At 30.0% G+C, this 24,927-nt stretch overlaps 1 protein-coding gene across 5 annotated transcripts in view; it reads right to left on the bottom strand.

Moving 5' to 3' along the window:
• The window catches only part of Csmd3 (CUB and Sushi multiple domains 3), a 1,083,924-nt gene that overhangs the window by 520,139 nt on the left and 538,858 nt on the right, over nt 1-24,927 (bottom strand). For all 5 annotated transcript variants that reach the window (XM_005316223.4, XM_078016771.1, XM_040293722.2 and 2 more), the window contains one exon: nt 12,213-12,316. In XM_005316223.4, coding sequence (XP_005316280.1) covers nt 12,213-12,316 — 104 coding nt within the window. The remainder of the gene's footprint in view (nt 1-12,212; nt 12,317-24,927) is intronic.

The following is a 24,927-nucleotide window of genomic DNA, read 5'->3' as shown; positions in this document are numbered from 1 at the left end:
TATCCTATCGACTCTGATTCTACCTAGTTACCTATTCATTGTTGGTGTTAAAGTATATTAAATTAAAAATAAGCAATTAAAATAAAAATTTCCCCTGCTATCAAAAAAGTAAATATAAACTCAACCTACTCCTCTTTAACATTTACTTTAGAAACTGGAAATTATAAGTTCTCAGTTTCTTTCAAATATATGTAAATACTTTAAAAATTAAATGAGACTCTTTCCAATTTTGCATCAAAAGAATTTCTTTCTTGGAGGACTTGGAGCTATTTCTTCGAAAGGTGACCGTCAAGGAGGATGATACCCTGACCAGTGTTTGTGGAGTTTAAGCTGAGACACATTGCTCCATGAGTTAATTTTCTGGCTATCATAAAAAAAGGAATTTTATTTTCCCTTTTTATAAAGACAAATAACGTATATGTGTAATGTATTATATCTGTCTGGCTTTATAAAACAATAAGAATTATCTGTCTGTTTTGCAATCTCCTTAGCCGATTCTGTATGATGCACACCACAGTCTGATTTAATCCTTGTTCAATAGAAAAGCTGTTTCTACACTCATTTGTATATTTTGTGGAAAGGATTCATTTCCTTGGTAGGTGAGTTTGTTTTTAATTATATTTTCTTAACACTGGGTATATCATTTAAAACCTCGCTCTTTGTACAAACTCTCAATGATTAATACTTCTTGGAATCCTTGCAAAGGCCTTGATTTGGACAAATGGTAGGATCCACTTGCATTGGACAACTTTATATTCAAACTCCAGCCACTATCAGAGTCTTAGGTCATTTTCATAAGATTCACAAATGATTCATCAAATGATTTTAAAGTGTTTTTAATACCCCTTTTTGGGAAATTATTCTATGTGAATTAAAAAAAAACACTTAAATTCCCCAAAGACAAATGCTGATATTAAAAAAAATGCTGATATAAGGAGGCTGGTTCATAGTGGGAGAGGGAGAGGGAGCATGGAAGGAATAGACAAACTCTAGATAGGGAAGAGGGGTTGGAGGTGAAGGGAGGGGGCATGGGGTTAGAAATGTTGGTGGAATGTGATAGACATTATTATTCAAAGAATATGTATGAAAACACGAATTGGTGTGAATATATTTTGTATACAACCAGAGAAATGAAAAATTGTGCTCTATATGTGTAATAAGAATTGTAATGCATTCTGATGTCATATATAAATAAAAAAAGAAAAAAATTAAGAAAGAAAAAACCACGTCTTTAATACACATTTATTTACAGGCTTAGTAACCTCAGTGTACATTATTCAAAATGCATTGTAATGTTCCTAGTTTGTCACTTCCCACTAGAGTAAAAGAGTAAAATACCTAAATAAATGAACTCAGAAATCTTCCTCCAGCATGAAATAAAAGATGGAATCTATTAAATTTATGTTAGGCTCTATACCTTATTTTCCTTATAAACAGTAAAGTATATAGTGGCATCCATTAGAGATAAAAACTACAGTACTACATTCCAACAGATTTTGGTATCATACACATATGTAACTTTCATTTTAAATGAAAATGCATTTATATTCTCTCTTCTAGCACAATGCTATCAAATATTACACATATATTTATTTGGAAGTATATACAATTCACTAAGAATGATGATGGCTTGAAAAATAGTTTTAAAATAACAAAACAACAATCTTGAAACATCACTATATATCATTTCAGAAGGTAGGTCAACATCCTATAAGAAAAATACTTTATATAGTTTCAAAAGTTCAAATATTTAAATAACAATAGCATGAAAAAACACATAAATGTTAGAAATTTATGCAACTAGTTAATAATTGTAGCTTTAATTTCATTTATAAACATGGGGCTCAGAAGTTCTAATTACTAATCAATTCAATGGCATAAATAACTTCAAAGTCATAATAAATGTATTTTTTATAGTTCTTATTACATCTACAAATGGATTTGTATATAAAGATCTGTTTATAGAAAATTGAATTTGGTGACTAAGATTGCAGCACATATATCTTTGTAGTAATATATGTATATTTCATTGTTGATATTTAGCACTCTAACAATTAACTGATTATAATATTTAGTATTTGTGGGAGGAAATTCAGCTTATTTGGGTACTATTCCTATATTTTGTCCTAATTTATTATTTTGTAACCAAATTTGAAATGCTTAACACAGTAAATATATTCCTGAGTAAGAAGGAAAGAAAATAAAGTATTTTAAAATTTATTTTAGTCAATCCAATTCAAGTAACAACAAATATACAATATATAAAACAAACGAAAGCAAAACCGAAGCACATTGTTTTTTTTTCCAGTGATAATCAGTATTTTCACAATAGACAGATGTAGCAACAATCACAGTGAATAAAGAAGACCCATAAGGAATAAACTGTCTTCTATGATTAATAACTGATAGTTGATAATCACAAAGTCACAGAGACTATTTTCATGCTGTAGCCTAAAGTCATTCTGAGTTCCAAAAGTATGTATTTATTATTGCACAGTGACAGATAATTTGAAAGACTACATGTCCAGTCTTGTCCACGTGATAAAAATTATTGCTGCTCTCACTTTGATCATTTTCCATGATGTAGTATGAAATGCTATGGTAGATCGGCAAGCTCTAAGGCTCATGGCATGTTCATGCTAATGACTACAAGATTTCCTTTTTGCTGAGTCTACATAGGTATGTCTCGGTACAGAAAAAAAGTTCCCTCTATGATTATAATTCATATTAACACCTAACAATGTTAACACAAATCTCTGTGTTAGATATTTGGGGCGTTATAAGATAGGTAGAAGTGGGTCACATAATGAATATGTGTGTACTGAACAGTATGATGCATGTGTGCATGCACATGTATATGTACAGCAGAAAGAGAAAGTAGGGATTTGTAGAAGAGATATTGTTTTGTTGTTTTTAATAACTCTTGCATAATGGGTGAAGTATCTTTTTGACCAGCCAATTCTTCAAATCTTTTTTTACTGTGGATATCAATCTTTAAAAATATATCTTTGTTGCTAAATCTAGAATATTTTTTCATTTGCTCATGGTGTTTTATAGCATTCAGTAAAGTCAAGAGCAAAGCTGGAAAGATGAAATTCCCTGGATGTAGGGGAGTTTGTTCAAAGCAAATATCATGTACCTAGAATGATAACAAAATGAATAGAGATTTTGAAATAATGAATTATTGAGTAATTAGAAAAAGATAATGTCTTGTCAAAGATCTAAGAACAATAATAGTAATAGTAAATACTTATCTATTATAAGCCCAATGAAAATAGAACTTTTTTCATTTTGAAAATAGTTCATTATTCATTAAAATATTATTAAAATAAAAATATTTGTTATAAAATTTATGTTAACTCAGAAATATGTATATTTAAGAGAAAAGAAAGAGTTTCCAGGGAAGAATAATGATAGTTAATTCTAACATGTTTCTGAGAATGAGATTTTATAATGTCACAATTGTTCCTGAAGAAGGTATAAAGAAACACATTCATATAATCAGACCAAAATTTTTCACCATCTATTCAAACATAATGTTATCCAACATTACTGCATACTCACAATATTTCTAGAGGTATCCTAAGAACAGAAGACAATTTTTAATCTTTTATTTCACTAGTTTTCACTTCATTAATCTTTACAGTGCTACCATGAACCTGATAGTGAAACATGCAGAAAAAAAAAAAGGCATGATAGAATGTATCTAAACCTTCCTAGTCTGCTGCTATACAAATGAGAAGGGTGCATTAATAAAGAAATTTCTTCCCTCCATGTTGGTGAAATAAGGGTTGAAAGTGACCTCAATGTCAGTAATATACCATCATCACTCTTAGATCTATAAATTACATTCATTTCCTCTATTGAATGAATTTATATGTAAGTATGAAAAAGAACATGGAAAACAATTTGTGAAAATGTTGAAGTGTTTTGATAGCCTTAAAAGGTAATAATGTGATTGTTCAAATCCATTACCAGAATTACTATCAGATAACCACATGCATATTCTGATTTCTACGGACCATTGTCATCACACTGCCATAGAATTGCTAGAAATGAAAAATGCTATTTAAAACTGGGGGGAAAATTCTCCAAGTAACTCCATCCAAATAAAAATGAAACAAAGAGCAAAGAGAGAAAGTATACAAATGGGCCATAGATATTTCACAACAAATAACAGAAAAAATAAGTGTTCAAACTGCAAGTTTAAATTCGCATTATTTTAGGAATTTTCATTTGATAAAACAATATAGAGAATTTAGTAATAGATGTGATGTGCAATTACAGTATTTTCTCTATTGTAAAATAATTCCATTGCTCATAACTTGGTCATAATTATTTCTTTGTACTTAATGAAAAATTATTATTTAGGATGTATTTAAGAAAATGTTTCATATTTTCTTGTTTAGAGAAAGTGTATCACCTATTACACGTTATAACTTTATGAACTACTTTCCATGGAATAGAATAAATCACTTATTTTACTTTTTAGAGCCTAAGTATTTAAAGAAATGGAATTGCTTAATTCAATACTGGGTCTGAATAGAATAAGCTTTATGTTTCATCAGGTTAAATATCTATCAAAGTGATGCACCCTATGTTACTGATGCTATAAAAATGCATTTCTACTTTTTCTTTTTAAATGTTTTTTAGTTGTAGATGGCCACAAGACCTTTATTTTAATTATTTATTTTTATGTGGTGCCAAGGATGTAATCCGGTGCCTCACACTTGCCAGGCACATTAAGACAGGGACTAATTGAGTTGCTTAGTACTTCACTTTTGTTTATTTTTAAGAGATTGGGTCTTGCTATATTTCCCTGGCTGTTCTCAAATTCTCAGACTAAAGCAATCTTTATTCTTCAACCTCACAAGTAGTCGGGACAACCAGCACATGATACCACGCCTGGCTTAAATACATTTTTTAAAAATGTTTTTGGTGCCCCAAATTAGTTCTAGCACATGGACTAAACCTATGAGTACACAAAAAGAATCCACAGATGAGTACAAAGATTGCTAAATAAATATGTTTAGATGGAGACTATTGTTTCCTGTTATAAAAGCATTACTTAGAATAAATTTCCTTCAATTATAGTTTTAAATAAGTTCATGAAAATTTATCAAGTTCTTAAACATCTTAAAATATGAGCTGTTTCCCTGATTCTTTCCCTGTAGTGTGCCTTGCTCTGACTTTTTTCTAGCCCAGCTCTTGTCAGGAATATACCTTCCTGATGAGACTCTACATCTCTCACATCACTCTCTTACAAAATCCTATACTAGTTTACAGACCTTAGTGTCTGTAATTGGGAGTAAAACTTTAAAAAACTGAAATTGGGAGTAAAACTTTAAAACTTCTAGAGTAATTTCATAGAGTAATTTTGGTCTCAGGAAATTCATAATAAAAAATTAACAAAAAATAATAGAAACATATTTATCTGTTTTTATTTCATTTAACATAAAAAATAACAACCATATTTATCTGTTTATATTTCATTTTTCTTCATATTACTAGTTATCAGTTCAAGAGAAATTGGGGATCAAATCAAATCTATTTTACTTTTTGTTTGTAGAGCACTATTGTAAAATACTTAGGTATCTTGAATCCCAGAATTTCCTGCTTCTTGGACTTGCATGGGCCTCTTTTCCAGTTTCCTATTGACAGCCCCAGAACATACAACCTATGTGTGCCCCTACATCCAAGGCATGGTCTTTATAGCTGGTGTGGGTATTTTTAATGTGCAGGCTGAGATGTCCCCATTTATTTCATCTATGAAAGATGAAGCTGAGGTTGAGAAATGAGCTTGGCCAGTTGCAGACTGGGGGCCAGACTTCCCAATGCCTCTATATGCCCAAAAGGAAGGCTGTTATAAAAGTGATTTGTCAAGGTAGGAGGATGGAACTTATTGCATTTAATAGTTTTTAGCTTGATATAGAAATTGCAATATGTAGACATGTAAGTTTCCATATGAATTCTAGCTCTAGGCCTTGCAAGTGTCCTGGGTGGGCCTATCGTTGAGAAAGCTAAACTTATTAAGAAATATGCTTCAGGTTCACTAAAATTTACATCAGTTTCTTTGGTGGATACAAATCCAGTAAGTTCTCATATCACAGAGTCTTAGAGTTCAAAGGAACTTTTGATCTAATTCAAACTCTGTAAAATCTTGCTTCTATTTGAACAGCCTCTAGAATATAGACACTAGCAAAGTTCTGCCGTAGTAATCCTTACTCAAGGAAAAAATATATTTTCAGAAAAGTTAAATTTTGTTTCTGACGGGAGAATAAAAAACAAGTTTCTGAGGGAGAAAAGCAAGGGAAACATGTTCCTTGGTTGTAAACGGAAGAATGCAGGACAAAATTTGGAATCATATATATTTTTCACAATTATTTTGATTTCTCAGAATGAAAGAAATATAACAAGTGACAAAGTACATATGCTGCACAAACTGACAATATAAAAGTGGTAATATGAGAATAGGAAAAATATAACACCTTTTCCTTTCCTAAAAGCAGCAGAAGAAACAAGTTCCAACTCTAAGATAGCTTTTTCTACTTGACTGCTCAATTGGGATATGAGTGCTTCATATATATATATATTATATATGTATATATATATAATATATATATACCCCCACACATATATATGTATATATACAAAATTATATACATAATTGTATATATATTAAATATTAATATGTATAATTACAATAAGGTTTGGATCTAAATAGACTTATCTGTATATGTTACTTTCATACTCATGAATTTTTAAATGATACATTATTTCTTCTTTCTCTTTCCCAGCTCTCTCACACTTTCCCTAATATATATATATATATATATATATATATATATATATATATAGAGAGAGAGAGAGAGAGAGAGAGAGCTTCCTATATATATATATATATATATATATATATATATGTGTGTGTGTGTGTGTGTGTGTGTGAGTGTGTGTGTGTGTGCGTATGTGTGTGTGTGTGTGTGTATTCCTTCATTGATTTTATATTGACTAAATAACCTTAGCCTCATCTTCTTTTTCTTCAAAAAATCATTTGTAGGCCTATTTCTTTTATTTAATTATGACATGCATCTTGCTTCATCTGCTACTTGATCTCATTCATTTGATATGAGATTCTTAAAATTCAACCCACTCCTGTCCTCCAATATGAAAGAAAATACAGACATCTTCTGTACTTGATATTGAGAACTTTCAGGATGACAAAACCACAAATAAAATATTTAGTAGATTTTTTGAAGCAATTGAGGTCAACTAAGAATAGGTTCAAAACTCTCTAAGAAGTAGGTATGAAGAAAGTAAAAGACTGTGGTGTGTTTATACAGAGGTTCTTTTGATTAAGGAAGAATGCAGTTCTTAGATAATGAACAGCTATATTTAAAATATATAGGGATTTTCCTCTATGTAAAACTTACATAGTAAAGACTATTGCACTAATTTTGAGTTCTGTACAAATATTAATATGTATAATTACAATAAGGTTTTGATCAAAATAGACTTATCTGTATATGTTACTTTCATAGTCATGAATATTTAAATATGATAGATTATTTCTTCTTTCTCTTTCCTAGCTCTCCCATACTTTCCCTAAGGGGCCAATTTAAATCTATTGAATTGAATGAATAGTCTAAAAGGTAATGGTCACAGAATAAAGCTTTAATTTTTAATTGTCTCCTGGAGATGCAGTACTCATCGGAAGAATGTGATGGTGTCAGCAAAGATATTTGGTACTTGGTATTCAAATAAGAATTAATATTCATTCTGTCATTAATACAATAATTGGTTCTAAAAAAAGAATACCAGCTGACATATCAGAATTCACACTTGTCTTTATAACTTTTCTTACACTGGAATAGAATAATATGAATGGCTCAAACACATTATTATTCATGTGTTTTTTTTGAAGATCCAAGATTGTTAAAGATGACTGCTTAATCCCAATAAATGTATGTTATTATTTTTTGCCAGTTCTAGTGGTTGAATATTTAAAGTAATTCTGATATCCTTCTTACTAGAATTCTGTAAAGAAGTATGACTTTATAATATTTATACCTCCAATTACATGATATTTAGCTCAAAGTTTTTTTTTGTCAAAGGTTATGGCTAAGGAGTATATAGAATCTATATTGTGGGCTGTTAATTATACAAGAAAAAGATATCTAATATTTAATCCAATGCTGAAACACTTTATTTTATATTAGATATGTGAATCTTGAGAAATACTTTTTTTAGTTAATTGACTAGTCAGCCTGCCTCTTCCTGTTCATATTTTAAAGAATTTACATTTGAATTCCAGACCATTATCTTAAGTAGAAAAAGAGAAACATGTCCCATTTTATATGCATTTTAAAATCTCATATCTAAAGTACACATGGTGGACTCTAGAAACACCTAGAAAAAGATTTTTCAAATGTTTGATGATCAGTCACTAAATTTGGTGCACATTATTAATTCCAACAAACTTCAACTTTTAAAAAAAATTTAAATTTATTTGTTCTAATTAGTTATACATGACAGCAGAATGCATTTTGACACATCATACATAAGTGGAGTATAACTTTTCATCCTTTAGTTTGTACATGATGTAGAGTTACACAGTAATCATAGGGTAATAATGTCTGACTTCATTCTACTATCATTTCTACTTCCATACCCCCTCCTTTCCCTTCATTCCCCTCTATCTAATGCAAAGTACCTCTATTCTCCCCCTCCACATACACACTTATTACGAATTAGCATCTGCATATTAGAGAAAACATTTGGCCTTTGGTTCTTTAGCTTATTTTGCTTAGAATAATATTCTCCATTTTCATCCATTTATCAGCAAATGCCATAATTTCATTATTTTTTAAGGCTGAGTAATATCCCATTTATATATACATATATATATATATCACATATATATATGTGATATATATATATATATATATATATATATATATATATATATATATCACAGTTTTTTATCCATTCATCTGTTTGAGGGCACCTAGGTTGATTCCATAGTTTAGCTATTGTGAATTGAATTGCTATAAATGTTGATGTGGCTGCATCACTGTAGTATGTTGATTTTAATCCTTTAGGTAACTGAGGATTGGGATAATTGTGTCAAATAGTAGTTTCATTCCAGGTTTTCTGAGGAATCTTCTTACTGTTCTCCATAGTGCTTGCACCAATTTGCAGGCCCACCAACAATGTCTGAGTGTACTTCTCCCCCACATATTTGCCAGCATTTATTATTTCTTGTATTCTTGATAATTGCCATTCTTACTCAAGTGAAATGGAATCTCAGTGTAGTTTTGATTTATATTTCTCTAATTGCTAGAGATGTTGAGCATTTTTTCATATATTTGTTGAATGGCTGTATTTCTTCTGTGAGTTGTCTGTTCAGTTCCTTAGCCTATTTATTGATTGGGTTATTTGTTTCTTTTGGTGTTAAGTGTTTTGAGTTCTTTATATATCCTGGAGATTAATGTGAGGTGTGTGGGCTCTTTCTTCACATCATTGATTGTTTCATTTGCTTTTTAGTTTGAGTCCATCCTGTTTATTGATTCTTGATTTTAATTCTTGTGCTTTAGGAGTTTTATTAAGAAAATCATTTCCTAAGGCAACAAGGTGGAGATTTGGGTCCACTTTTTCCTTTATTAGGTTCAGGGGCTCTGTTCTAGTGTCTAAGTCCTTGATACACTTTAAGTTGATTTTTTGTGCAGTGTGAGAGATAAGGGTTTAATTTCATTTTGCTACATATGGATTTCCAGTTTTCCCAGCACCATTTATTGAGAAGGCTATATTTTTTCCTCTGTATGTTTTCGGTGACTTTGTATACTGTGAGATAACTGTAATTATTTGGGTTTGTCTTTGTGTCTTTTATTCTATACCATTGGTATATCTAACTGTTCTGGTACCAATACTATGCTGTTTTTGTTACTGTTGCTCTGTAGTATAATTTAAGGTCTGGTATTGTGATGCCTCCTGCTTCACTCTTCTTTCTAAGGATTACTTTGGATATTCTGGGTCTCTTATTTTTCAAAATGAACTTCATGATTACTTTTTCTTTTTTTATGAAATATGCCATTGGGATTTCATAAATCTATATTAACACTTTTGGTAATATGGCCATTCTGACAATGTTAATTCTGCCTATCCAAGAGCATTGGTGATCTTTCCATCTACTAAGGTCTTCTTCTGTTTCTTTCTTTAGTGTTTTGTAGTTTTCATTTTAGATATTTTTCACCTCTTTTATTAGATTGATTCCAACAGTTTTTCAGGCTACTGTTAATGGGGTAGTTAAATGGAACTTCATATTTGGAAAACAAATTTATGCATAAAGCAATCTAAATATTGTGTTGTATCAGGTTTCATATGCTGGCTTTAAGCCCAACCAGGGAATACAAAGAATCCTAGGTCAAAATGATAGTCTCTATGGAGAACCTATGCCTTCTAAGAGGGCAGAATACAATTTCAGAATTTTTTCCATGAGAATATCTAGGCCTAGTCTTAACAGTTTGTCAAAAGCAACTACAGATTCAAATTTTTATACAAAACTTTCAGTTTTTTAAGCATTAAACTGACAAACAAAGCTAAAACCATTTAGACTGATCAGAAGTAGATCTATGGCTGATAATTTCTAAGAGCTGCATTTAGCACAATGGAATCTAAGTTATCAGTTACAACACCACAAAGAGATATAGGAAGAACTATAGATAATTTCTGGGAGGTATCAGCCCAATATGGCCACATCAGGCTTAACATAATAATAAAATGCTAATCATCATTGGGAAGAAAGGTGTTAAAAGTGAAGTTTAAAAAAAGTTCAGTCACAGATTTGAACACATGGATCAAGCAAATAGTGGTTCTTTTGTCTATCACACCTTAGCATAGAATGAAATTCTAGTAGGCCAGAAAGAGGCAACAACCAAATTGTCTAGATCAATGATATCCATGTTACAGAGGAAGGGAAAAGGTTGAAGTTGAGGTCTAAAGGCAAGAAGAGTAGGGTTTTTTGGTTTTGTTTCTCTGGAAGACAAGAATTCAAAGGTAATAATATTGGGGACTATAATAATCTATATGTAATCATTGAACCTTTGGTTTTTATATAGGATTCTGGAACAATTGTAATTCACATCTTCTTTTAAAATTAAAAAGGGAAGAAAATGAAAGGGGAAAAAGGGAATAAAGAAAATTTGCTTACCTTCAGTCATTATATAATAAATATATACATAATAAGGGTATAAAAAGCCTATATAAGCAGTTCTCAAACTTTGGCATACATATGAATTATCTAATGAGTGCATCAAAATATGTATATTTGGGGTCTACATCCCAGAGATAATGATTCAGTAAGAATAGTTCAGTGGTCTCGAAATCTGCACTTCTAAAAGTGCCCTAGATTATTGTGAATCATTAGTGATGCAAGGAGATTCTCCTTTGAGAAACATCAGGTTAGATAAGAAAAATACCCTGTCAAACATTGAATCGACTGGCACCTTGATATTGGATTTCCCAGTCTCTAGTATAGAGAAATAAATTAGAAATAAAATTTTATTGCTTATAAGCCATCAATTTAATGACTGCTGTTACAGCATACCAAACGGGCTAAGAAGATAAAGTGCCTCGATCTTCACTGAAGATGAAATAACAGATCATGTGTACACTGGTGATTATAACTAGACACTGTGCTTCTTGTTTGTGGTAGTGGAAAGGATCAATGTAAAAAACAATTTGAGAAAGACTGGGGCTGTGGTTCAGCGGTAGAGCACTTGCCTTGCATATGTGAAGCACTGAGTTCAATCCTCATCACCACATTAAAATAAATAAACAAAATAAAAGTGTTGTGTCCATTTACAAATATATATATATATATATTTTATATAGGGTTCTGGAACAATCGTAATTCACATCTTCTTTTAAAATTAAAAAGAGAAGAAAATGAAAGGGGAAAAAGGGAATAAAGAAAATTTGCTTACCTTCAGTCATTATATAATAAATATATACATAATAAGGGTATAAAAAGCCTATATAAGTAGGCTTTTTATACCCTTATTATATATATATATTTGTAAATATATATATATGAAAAAATATATATATGAATATATATATACATATATATATGAAAAGTTTCAAAAAATAATTTGAAACTATAATCTGATAAATACCTGATGGGTTAAGGCAAAAATTAAATATTGAGAACTTACACTTGAAGTACTGTCCTGGGGTCTCCAACTTCGCCTCCATCACCAATTGTCAAGGTATCATAGCCAATCTCCAGATCAAATTCTTCAAAATTTATCTGTATAACCTAGCAACAAATAGAAATGCCTTGAACATAATGTATTATATAATATAAACAGGAAAGAAAGCAATAACAAAAAATATTCAAAATATATGTCCGGATATATACAAATTTCACAGAATGGTAGCAAATCATGTCAGAGTATTCCTAAAGTTCAATCTTCATATTTCATGGCTTTTACTTGCTATATTAAAACTTCTTTACTAAGTTTTCAATGAAATGGCATGGATTCTGTTCATGGAATACTCTTATTTGAAGCATCTGAAGCATGATTAATACAAATCTACTTTGAAAAGACTTTATAAAAAGTACATGTAGGTGGGGAATGGTTTTCTACACATTTGCTTATATTTTTTATAAAGTTAACATGGAAAAACAATGTGCTATTTCCATTAAGTAGTAAAGCTTAAAATATGTTAGAGCTAAAAATGAATCTTGATGTTTACATTTAATGGTATCAGGTTTATTTTTGTGTATTCTTTAGTAACAAAATCCCTCAAATATATTAAAATGTACTGGTAAAACTGGAAGCACATACTTTCAGAGAAACATAATACCATAATATATAATTTAAAATTAGTTTTTATTGAAATATATTCATGTATTTGTACAAAGTTTATACATATATGAAAAAATAAAATTTAATTACATTGCATTTATTAAGTACTATAATATAAAGAATAAGGTAATTAAGTATCAGTAGAGAAATTATATAAATACTGTTCCACCTACATCATACCTTAAGCAAACAATAAATTATAATTATTATTCACAATTTGATAAAATATATGTCTGAAGTTAACAACATTACTAGAGAATAAACAAAAATCTCTTTAGTAGTATTCATAACTATTTCTTTGTTATGTGAATTATTGAAAGATTTTATGAGCTGTATTTTTAAAAAAGGAATAAAAAACAAGCTTTGAGGATGCTTATTTCTTGTTTTTAAAATATTTTTATATTAGCATTGACTAAAGCAATTTCTTTAATGTAAATAACATATATGAAAAAACTAAATTATGTATTTTATGTGGTAATAATTTGTGTATTGTTTCTTCATTCTACTTAGAGTTGACTATACATACTTTTAATTAATAATTGTCTGTTAATAGAGACGTAAGTTCCCCACCCCTTGCATTCATAAGCTACATGAATACAAGCAATATTATAACTTTTCTTGTTCAATTTTCAAGTGTATCTTGGTGATATACTTGCTAAAGGTAATAATAAAGCTAAAAATCATTTTACAACCCTGTGCTATATGATTTTCCAAAACTGGTTTACCAATTCAGATATTCAAAATTGTAACATTAGATGTATTTATTTCTACCAATCTTGTGGGCACAAAAATCACCTTCTTTGCATTTTTCATTACTAATTGAGTTGTCTATCTTTTAATTGTGTTAATTTGTCATTTATGTTTTCTGTGACATGATCATTTGTATTGTGGCAGTTGTTTTTATGTTTGTGTGCTAGTTATTGATTGCAAGAACTGCTTATATCCCAACATTTTTCCTATTACCACAGTCATTGAAAAGAATATTACTAAGACACAATGGGGGTGAACAGATGAGGCTACTTATAATAAAAAGTTTAATTTGTTTGCTCAGGAACTGCCTAAACACACAGATCTAAGACCAGTCTCTTTGTTCTCCCTTTGACTCACATTACAACATTTGGTGTGGCTTATTAGTTGAGATAAGTTTTGTATATTCTGAAAACTAAACCTTTACATTAAATGTGTTAAAGTGGCTTTTTAAATTTTTTATAATTCCCCCTCCCACTTTTTAATTTGATCATTTAATAAAAAGAAATTATTAATTTTACCAAAATAGAATCTACTAATCCACTATTTTATGAGTAGCAATTTTGCATTGCCTATGGCCCAAAGTTGAAAAGATATTTTCTTTAAAACTTTACTCTTTTGGGAATTGTCTTTAAAAGAAATTGCAAAGGAAGTGTATGGTAGACGGATTACTAAAATGTCCCCTAAAATTCTAGTCCCCTGTGTAATGACCTATATAAGTCCCTCCCTTTGAATGTGGGCAGGGCCTATGAATATGATGGGACATTTAATCTTATGATTAGGCAACATTATACTGAAAAGGTGAAGGGATGTTATAGATGTAATTAAGTGCTTCAATCAGTTGACTTTCAGTTAATCAAAAGGGAAATTATCCTGGGAAGACCTGACTAATTCTGGGAAGGCTTTTAAAAGAAGGTCTGAAAGTGAGAAGCAAAATAAATTTAAAAAGGCACCCTCTTTTTGGTGGTGAAATGCATATTGCCGCGTTATGGAGAGGCAAAAGTAGCAAGGATGGTGAGAGGCCTTCAGAATCTGAATTAGCCTTCAATCATAGTACTGAATTCTGCAATTCAAGATGTGAGCTTAAAAGAGGTTCTAGGTCTCAAATGAAACCATAGCTCTAGTTGACAACATGATTTCACCTTGGTAAGACCTTCAGAAGAAGTTCCAGCTAACCTGTGGTTGGTCTTCCTTCCTGTGGAAACTGTGAGATAATAAATTTATGTGGTTACAAACTGATAATTTTTGAGCATTTATTATGTAATGGTAGAAAACTAGCATAGTATCCCTTTCATATTTTACCTCCAATATGAACAAAAAATTTTTCATTGAATAAGTAGTCCATCTTTCCCCAGGGATCTGTGTGTCAAACTCTAGCATAAACAAGATTCTATATATGAGCACAGTGGTTTTAAACTGTAGATTTTGTTCTCTTCTTTAATGTGTATGTCCTTGAACTACCACAAATTGGCTTAATATTCTCAGTATAAAGAAATATCTTACCAATCATATAAGTTAAGTCCTTCACTCAGACCATTATCTTTTTCTTGGGCACTATTTTTACTAATTTTGGACCACTTCTATTTTATACATCATTTTGTACAATTCTTCAAAAATTACTTGGAACTTTTCATTGAAATTTCAATGCATTTATAGATTGATTTGGTGACAATTGAAATTTTTACAGTATTAAATCATCTAATAGATAAGCCTGGTTTATTTCTTTAGATCTATAAATATCTCTTAATAAAGTTTTATGTTTTTTCTATGTTATTCTTTGAAAAACTTTTTTTCACTATTTTAAGTATCATATATTTTAATATTTTCAACTTATTTTCTTGTTAGAAACAAAATTTATTTTTGTATACTGATCTCATATCTAAGGAATTGAACAAAACTTAAAGCATTCATGAATATTTTTAGTTTTCTTAGATAACAAGTATATTTTCAGTAAATAACAAGTTAGACTCTTCATAACTAACCTTATGCTTTATTTTCTTTATTCTAACTATTTGGATATCTGGTGCATTGTTTACTGGAATATGGTGATAGCTGACCTCACTAACCACTTATCATATAAAAGAGAATTCTAATGTTTAACCAATAAGAATAATATTGAAGTAGATATACTTTATAAAGCTAAGAAAGTTTTATTCTCTGTTTCTTTTTATTAGTCTAATATTAAAATTTTATTAGTATAATCAAATAAGTTGACAAGTATACACATTAAGTTGTTTGGAAGATCTGTACATTTGAGAATACATTTTTGAAAGCTAAAGAGAGCTATCTTATAAAAACATTCAGGCCTTTTTTGAGGGAATGAGGGTCGACCGTTTAATATATTTTATAATTAGAGAACTAATCGGGCTGTTTTTTTTTCTGAGTTAATTTAAGTTAGTTTTATTTTTCTAGAAATATTACAATGCCATGCAAGTTTTCAAATTCATTGTTATAAAAGTTACTTATTTTTCTATAGGTTCTTATCAGTTATACATGACCTACTCAATTTTAATTCCAGGATGGTCTGTATTTTTTTCCTGTTTTTCAGTTCTAATAGCATTAATATATTTTATTTCTTTATTTTTAAATTTAGGTAAATAGATAATAAAATTTGTAATTTTAACCATTTGAATGGCACATTTCAGTGGCATTAATTACATTTACAATGTTTTAAAACTATCTCTAATACCTATTTCCAAAAGTTTTTCAGCAGACCAAACCCAGACTCTTTCACCATTAAATAGTAACTCTCCATTTCTTGCTCTCATAGCATGTGGTGACTTTTAAACTACTTTCTGAATTTTCTTATTCTAGATACTTTAAATACATGGAATCATGCCATGTTTGTCTTTATATCTAGTTTATTTCACTTAACATGAGGTCTTCAAGGTTCATTCATATTGTGGCATGTATCAGAAGTTTACTTATTTTTATGGCTAAATAATAGTTCACTGTATTTACACTAGAGTCCCTGGCTAGGAGAGTAGGCTGCCATCATCAAGATTGGAGACTCGTCTTGAAGTAGAAGGCCCATAGAAGGTCAAATGACACAAAAACTTTTCCACTATTTTTATGTGTTTTTTTGTTGTTGTTATTCAGCATTTGGTTGGTTGTTGCAAACCTTGGACTACTTTATAGAGTGTAAGAAAGTTGATTCTAACAGTTGTGGTTAGTATTTTAATGTTTCATTATAGGAACTAGGTGCTGCTTATTCTGTCATCGTGTCATCAGCACTACAGTATTTTTTAAATATTAAATCTCACCAAAAAAATTGTTCATCTAATCTTTCCTAAGATTTTATATTATTGATTCTTGGTATAGTATTGCTGGTGGGTGTGCTGTTATGCATATAAGGATGTATGCTTAAATAATTAATTTTCTGATTTTATTTTTTTCAGATTAAAACTTTAAAATCATCAATATTTCTCTGATACCATTTTGGAGCATTCACAATTTTTGGTATGTAGATTATCCTATTTCTATATTATTTCTAGGCATTCTTGAATTTCCTTTATCATTTCTTCTTTGACAAATGAAATACTTAAAAAGTCCTAATTATGTTTTAAAGATGAAAACATACAATCTTCATTTACTTGTTAGCTTCCAATTAAATTTCACTGTGTCAGAAAAGAAGTTAAGGTAATGATAATTCTTAGAATTTTTTGAGATATTTTTATTAGTACAGTGTGCCTCCTTCTGTTGCTATTTTTGTTTTTTATTTATTTTTTAAATTTATATATGAAGGCAGAATGCATTACAATTCATATCATACATTTAGAGCACAAACTTTTCATATCTTTGGTTGTATACAAAGTATATTCACACCAATTCATGTCTTCATACATGTAAGTAAAAAGGGAAATGTAGAGGGAGCTCATAAAAACTGAAGGGAAATCAGTAGAATAGAAGAAAAGGAACAGGAGGATTAAGGAGAAAAGAGACAGGAAAAACAATGGGGATTGTTACTGACCAAATTATATTGTTAGATTTGTGCATGTTTAAATATGTTAGAAAAAAATCCACCATTATATATAAACATAATGCACCAATAAAAAAATGTGGAAAAATAGGCAAATAATAAAAGATAAAAATAAAGTCCATTATTTGATAGGCTTTTATAGCACTTTTGTCCCAGTGATTTTTAAAAAATATTTATTTTTTAGTTGTATACAATACCTTTATTTTGTTTATTTATTTTTATGTGGTGCTGAGGATAGAACCCAGGGCCTCGCACATGCTAGGCGAGCGCTCTATCACTGAGCCACAACCCCTGCCCAGTAATAAATTTATACATAAAATGTCTTTCAAGACTTGTTTCTGTACTTATTAACATTTTTATGATTATTTTGTAGTAACTGTAGAACATTGTTACATTGGAGTTCATGTTTACTTCCCTCCTTCCCTCCATCCCTCGTTTGCTTCCTTCCTTCCTTCATGTCCTCCTTTCTTTCTTCCCTCCTTTTTTATTTGAGAAGCAGCCATGGAAGTAAGTTTTTTTAGTGTGAATCTATTAGTAATAAGTATTTTTATTTTTGGTCTAATCTGAAAACATCTTTCTTTTACTCATAGTTCTGCTGATTAGTGTTAATTATATAATTTTAGGTTAGTAATTATTTTTTTCCACATATTCTACAGACACTGTTCACTTGACTATTAGTGTTACTATTAGTGTTACTATTCCCACTCTTACACAAATTAAAATTGTTTGTAATTTCCCTTTGGCTTTTTAAAGATTTTCTCTTTGTTGCTTATTATTCATTAGGGAATGCTTAGGTGCACATTTATTCTGCTGGTATGAATTATCATTTCTATGCTTCTGAACTCAAGACAGTCATTAATTATAAAAACCTCTTCAAATTAGTTTCCCTTCTACATTGTTTCACTTTTTTTCTCTCTAGAAATATGTATTGATATAAATTAGATCTCTTTATCTCATCTTCTATGTCATTTAGCTCATCTTTCCTGTTTCCATTTTCTTATTTCCTATCTTCTAGTTACATAATTTCTTGAGATCTACCTTTGGTTCATTAATTCTTCATTAGCACACTTCTTGATTATTTAAATTTCAAATATATTATTTCAAAAAAGTTCTATTTTATTTTTTTAAACTGTGAATATACATTTTTATAATCTTTTGCTCTTAATTTTTAAAATTTTATTTTTAACTTTTAAACCTTTCAAATGTAGGTACTATTTTTCTTTTTAAAATTCATTTATCTTTAATTATACACATTTCTGATATACAACATGATAGCTTGAAGGAAATTAACATATTCATCACTTCACATTTATCTTTTATTTTTCCCCTTGAGGTTTAAGAGGACCTATGTTCTAATTTTGTAGCAAATTTACAGTATACAATAAAGCATTACTAATGATATTCCTTAATTTTTAATGAGTTAATATTACTGAGTCATCATAAACTTTGACCTCTCCTGTTTCCTCTATTCCTCCCTCTCATTCTACTAACTATGCTCTAATCTCTCTTCATATATATTTAATTTTTTAAGATCCCACATATAAGAAAGATCATGTAGTATTTTTCTTTTCATTTGTTCCTTTTTTCACTTATCAAAATATGAGGAACTCAAACAACTCAGTGGCCAAAATAAACAAATAAATAACCCAATCAAAAAAATGGGCAAATTACTTGAATAGACATTTCTTCAAAGAAGGCATAACAATGGCCAACAGGTATATGAAAAAGTGATCAATGTCAATAAACATCAGTGAAGTGGAAATCAAAACCACAGTGAGTGAGACATCACTTCACACTTATTAGGTGGGCTACTATAAAAGAGACAATATATTGGAGTGCAGAGAAAGTAAATCTTGTACACTGTTGGTGGAAATGTACAATGGTGTCTCAAAGAAAACAACATGTATGTTTCTAAAGAAATTTAAACTAAAACCCTGAATAGAATGCCAATATGATCCCCAAGGATGTAGCTATACATGCCTAAAATAAATGAAATTACCACCTGAAAAAGATGGCTATACTCCCATGTTCACTGCACATTATTCACCATAACCAAGATATGGACTCACTTTATTCCAAGACATTTCACATTAGATCCACAAGTGAATTGCTATTAAAATTAAGAGAATGTCTCATTTCATGTGGCTAAAAATTCTAATAGTCTAGAAGGTACATATCAATTGTCTAATAAATGACTGACTGCTTTATTGCCAGTGCTATGCCAAATTCTTGATATCCATTATTATATAATCATGTCCTAGAGAATTTGGACACCTATTTAATGGTACATTTTATTTTTCCTGAATTGTAACTGAGACTCATGCGTGCATGTATGTAACAATAAGAACATTACACCATTTTAAATTAAGTGATAAATTAATTAATACTAATCCATATACTTTCACATAAGCAATAAATTACTGAGCTGTCACAGAAATTTTAGACACTTATAATTTTCGAATACTTTCAATGACACACAATCACTAAGAGGCCAGAATAGTATGACTGAACTTATAAACACATTCATTTCAATTGATTCATTTATGCCTAGTTTTAACATTACTACGGAATAGCTCCACAGAAGTAGAATCTATGCATTAGAAAATAAAAACTAACTTTGCCTCACTTACACTCACTAATATAAATAAAGCATTACAGTAGAAATAAAAAAAATAGTATATCAAGATAATTCTAAACAAAGGGAATTTAGAAAAAACAAAAATCTTACATTTGTGCTATAATGTAATAAGCAACATAAGAAAGGAGGCTGTAATAAGTAAAGAACTAAATATGAAGTTTCCTTTATAGATCCTATGCTATGGAATGTTTACCAAATAGCTATTTTAAACTCACTGATTGCTGTATAATGTGGAAATAAAATGAACAAATAAAAAAAATACTAATCAATGTAGTATGTATTCTTTCTCTACATGTTTATTTGGTAGTATAGCTGAAACATTTAGTTAGGAAATCATAGAATATCATACATAGCAGTATAGAAAGTGCCATAAATTTTGCCTATCTTTTCCTAATCATTTAGATGAGAGAACAATATGTGTTTGTTTTAGGACTGATGAAAGAAAAGTTTGAATTAAAAGAAAAAAAAAACCTCTAAAGTTTTGAAATAATTTATAAGTATCTTGCTCTTTTAACCAAATAAGCCACTTTCTTGATTTCCATTATGGAATGGTGATTTCAAATTGCTTATATTTTGCCACTCATAAAAGAGTCTTGTCAGACCATCTAAGTTTCTAATAAAGCCAATTGCAATTAAAATCATATATTTTAACATTGGTTATCTTGTGGTAAAAAAATCCATAAGTAGCATTAAAATATTAAAAATGCTTAAATTGATCCACTTCCCATAAGGCTCAAGACATGGATTTTTGTAGTATATTTTGCTAGCACTGAAATAAAAGCAATGTGTCTTATTTTTTATTCCATGTATAATTCACAAAGGGTTGAATATCTTGAGTTCTACATCACAGTATTTTGTGAATATAGAATTCCCACCAAAGACCTGCAACTTTCCAGCCTTATCAAGAAAGTTACTCCTCTTGTATAGAAGCTAGTCTTCACCAGTGTTGTCTATCAGGATATGATATTGGTCCATGAACCAATGTAGTTTCAATTCTCTCATCTTCTGAATGGGAGCTTTTATTACAGTTATCCTGTTTGTTTTCTGTCATGGTTCATTGCTCATGATAACCTGTTCTTTGAATTTTAGGCATTTAGATATTCAGGAACAACATCTTGATATAATGGAGAACTCAGTATGTTGCTAAGGGTTCTGGACTTGTCCTTGTATGTATCATATAGCGGAGATTTTAGATTTTCTCTATGAATGTAGGTAGAAAATATGTTTCATATAGGTATTTTTCCAAGTAAATGCAAGAAAGTAGGATGTTTCTGGATGGATATTTGATAACCTCTGGGAAGGATCCTAGAAGTCATCATCTAGTGCCTAAATAGCCATTTTCCTTCTTCACTTTTAGCACTTTACTTTTTAGCATGACACTTATTTTATTAAACAACCTTCCTCTTTACATCCTCATATTTCAGAGACTGCTGGTCCCAAACCAAGTTCCATGAGATGGACTCTAGTTGTCTATGGTCCCATTACATTTACAAGTAATTTGACTGTATATATGTGACCTGGTTCTTTTCAGTGGAAAGTGAGGAACAATCTGTTGTGGGGGCTTTTGTAAAAAGATGTCTTGATGCTCAGGAAAATTAAAGTAATCAGTCTGATTTATGATTATAACTGAAAGTATTGACTGGAGCTACTGAAGCCATATAATGATAATATATAGTTTGAGGAGAAAGCCAAAACCAATATATTGAGATGACCAGAGTCAAGAAAAGGTATTTCCTGTAGAAATGCATTTACTTTAATGAAGATATTTAATTTGAGCTTTTTCATACTTAAATTTAAAGCATTCTAATTAATAAATTAATATAATCATTTCTGTTTTTTGTTGGTGTTATTGTTGTTTTCAGTGATGCCGGGATCAAACCCAGGGCCTCATACATGTTAGGCAAGCATTCTGCCACTGAGCTACATTTCCGGTCATCAATCTCAGTTTAAAGAAATGTTTATTCCCAGGAATTTGTCCATGTTTTTGGCTAGTAGTGACTTGACTATACTTGCATATCAGGTTTATCTGTGTCAAAGTCCATGTGCTTAGTCATCATGCTATTTTGCATTTCAATAGTAAAATTCTGCAGTTAGGAAATATTTTCTGTTTGTCTTAAATATCTAATAAATTATTTATATATATTCTTTATGTTGGGCATATATCTCATATAGGCAGGGTAGAGATAATCTCTAGAATATTAACAATTAGTAACATAAACTCAATTCTTTGGGAAAAAGTAGGAAGCTCATTATGGTTTGGATATAAGATGTCCATCAAAAGTGCCTGTATAGATGCAGGAATGCGCAGAGGTGAAATGATCAGATTATGAAGGCTGTAACCTAATCAGTCCATCCTAGGTTGAATGGACTGAGTGGTTGGCAACTGTAGGCAGGTAGAGTTTGGTTAGAACAAGTAGGTCACTGCAAGCATGCCTTTGGAACTTACATTTTGTCCCTAGAACCTCATGCTCTCTGATTCCAGGCTGCCATGAGCTGAGTTGCTTCTCTCCCCTGCTCTTTAGCAATGATATTCTGCCTCACATGGGAGGCAGGGCAATGGAGTCCACCCACTATGGAACAAGACCTCTGAAACTGTGAGCCCATTTAAACTTTTCTGCTCTAAGTTGTTCTTGTCAAGTATTTTAGTCACAGTAATGAAAATCTAGCTAACACAGAAGTTGAATTCCTGAATTGGTATAAAGTACTTGTAATTCATGGTAAAATTTCTCTATTTTTCTGTTTGTTCAAAGTAAATCTGAAAGTTGAAGAAATTTATCAAATTTTCTCTAGTAGTTGACCCTTGTATTAGACACTTTGCTCATATATATATATATATATATATATATATATATATATATATTCCTTTGATGATGTTTAACTAAAAACATTAATGATACTATAACATTAATACCAAACTATACTCACTAGTGAAAGAAGATAATATACTTAAGGGCATAGAAAAATTATAGGGATCAACTTTCATCTCTGTTAAAGAATATTACATCACTTTGGATAATTCTGAGATACCGAAAGGAATATTTATAATTCATACATCCAGAGGCTAAAGTAGGTATTATGTTAAACATGGTTTGTAAAATAACAAACGCCATGATTGATATACACTAGGCCCCCAGTTAATGGCAATTGTTATTAGGTAAGATAAGTTAATCACCAGGAAGCAGAGTTGCTAATATCTGTTCACAGAGAATTCTGACAATGAATTTTCTTTCTTTCTTTTTTTTTTGGCAATCCCAATATGATTAAAAGAGAAGAATTTCTCCCCTTTTCTTCTAAAAATATATCTTTTCCTGAAAGGCCTTTCTCCATTATGTCTGTTTCATAATGGCAATAAGTCACTCTAATATTAATCACTTTTTTTAGCCAGCAAGCAAATCCAAAATGCATAATATATGCATAATTACAAAATACATAAGGTTTAATTTAGCTTAGGGTATGTAATGATGTATTGCACAATCAACTTAACATCTAATTAAAGCATGTCTTTCTAAATATACTTTCCAGACTTTGGCAATCATAATCCAATGGGGGAGAGTAGACACATGATATTGTATGATGAATACAATAACAGGAGTTGAGTGCTTTTAAATTTATATATTTTGAAAAAAAATCCTGTATATATTTGTTTTAGTAGGATATTCATTATAAACTTGTATTGGTAGCTCTCAACTCCTGTTATTGTATTCATCATATGAATATGTCCTTAAATTATAGATACACAGGGTTATGGAAACAGAAATGAGAGCTGCTTTATTCCAGTTGGGAAGTAAAGAAGAAAGGTTTCCAAGAAAAAAATTCCCAATTAATGTAAAGAAAGGTAGAAAGGCAACTGGGAAAGAACATTTAAGGAGAGAGCATATGGCACAGTGGAAAGAATTATACTTTTTTTTTTTTCTGAAACAAACTGTGGGACAAGAAGTGATCAGAAGGAAGGATAAAGATGGAAGCAGAAAACAGATTATGTAAAAGACTTTAATATTTATTTTGTGTAAAAGTATGAAATGATGAGTTTTTAGTAGTGTTGATAGGGTGTTTTTTCTTTTTATACAGGACAATTGGATTTGAAGAGGAGAAGGGCAGGGTTACAGAGATTGGAAATTTATACTTGGAATGTGAAAAAAGAGATGGTTAAGTGTGAATTCTATCAAAATATTTTTACTTAAAAATGATAATGAACATTTTTTCCCTTTCCTTTTTTTTATACATGTGAAAACACTAAAGGCCCCACAAAAATCTGTGCCTCATAAGACTATCAAATGTTATTATTATTCAATGTCTAATTTAGAAAAATAATAGTGCATTTATTAAAAATCATATATTTCAGTTTAATTCTAAAATTTCAGGGCTTTTTTGTTGTGTATTATAATGACATACATATGGAATTAGTGTTAATAATAAAGGATTAATTAATAATGATCCTAAATTATCTATTTTTATTGAAAAACAAGATAAAATTTACATTGTTTGTGAACAGGTATATGTAGATTTTTAAAGGCCTAATGTATGACACTTTCAAATCCATTATTTAGTCATTTAAAAGTAATCTCTCATTTTAGAGGAAAGAATTAATCTCATATTCTAGAAATATTATTCACTGAAATATTGTACTTAGATATTTTAGTGCTAAAGATATATCGAAAGACTCTTGGCTAGACCATTAAAAAATGAGAAGTGCT

This window comes from Ictidomys tridecemlineatus, chromosome 7 (genome assembly GCF_052094955.1).
Source record: "Ictidomys tridecemlineatus isolate mIctTri1 chromosome 7, mIctTri1.hap1, whole genome shotgun sequence".
Classification (NCBI taxonomy): Eukaryota; Metazoa; Chordata; class Mammalia; order Rodentia; family Sciuridae; genus Ictidomys; species Ictidomys tridecemlineatus.
Note: the sequence above shows the minus strand (reverse complement) of the source record. Positions and strands in the feature narration are given on the sequence as shown.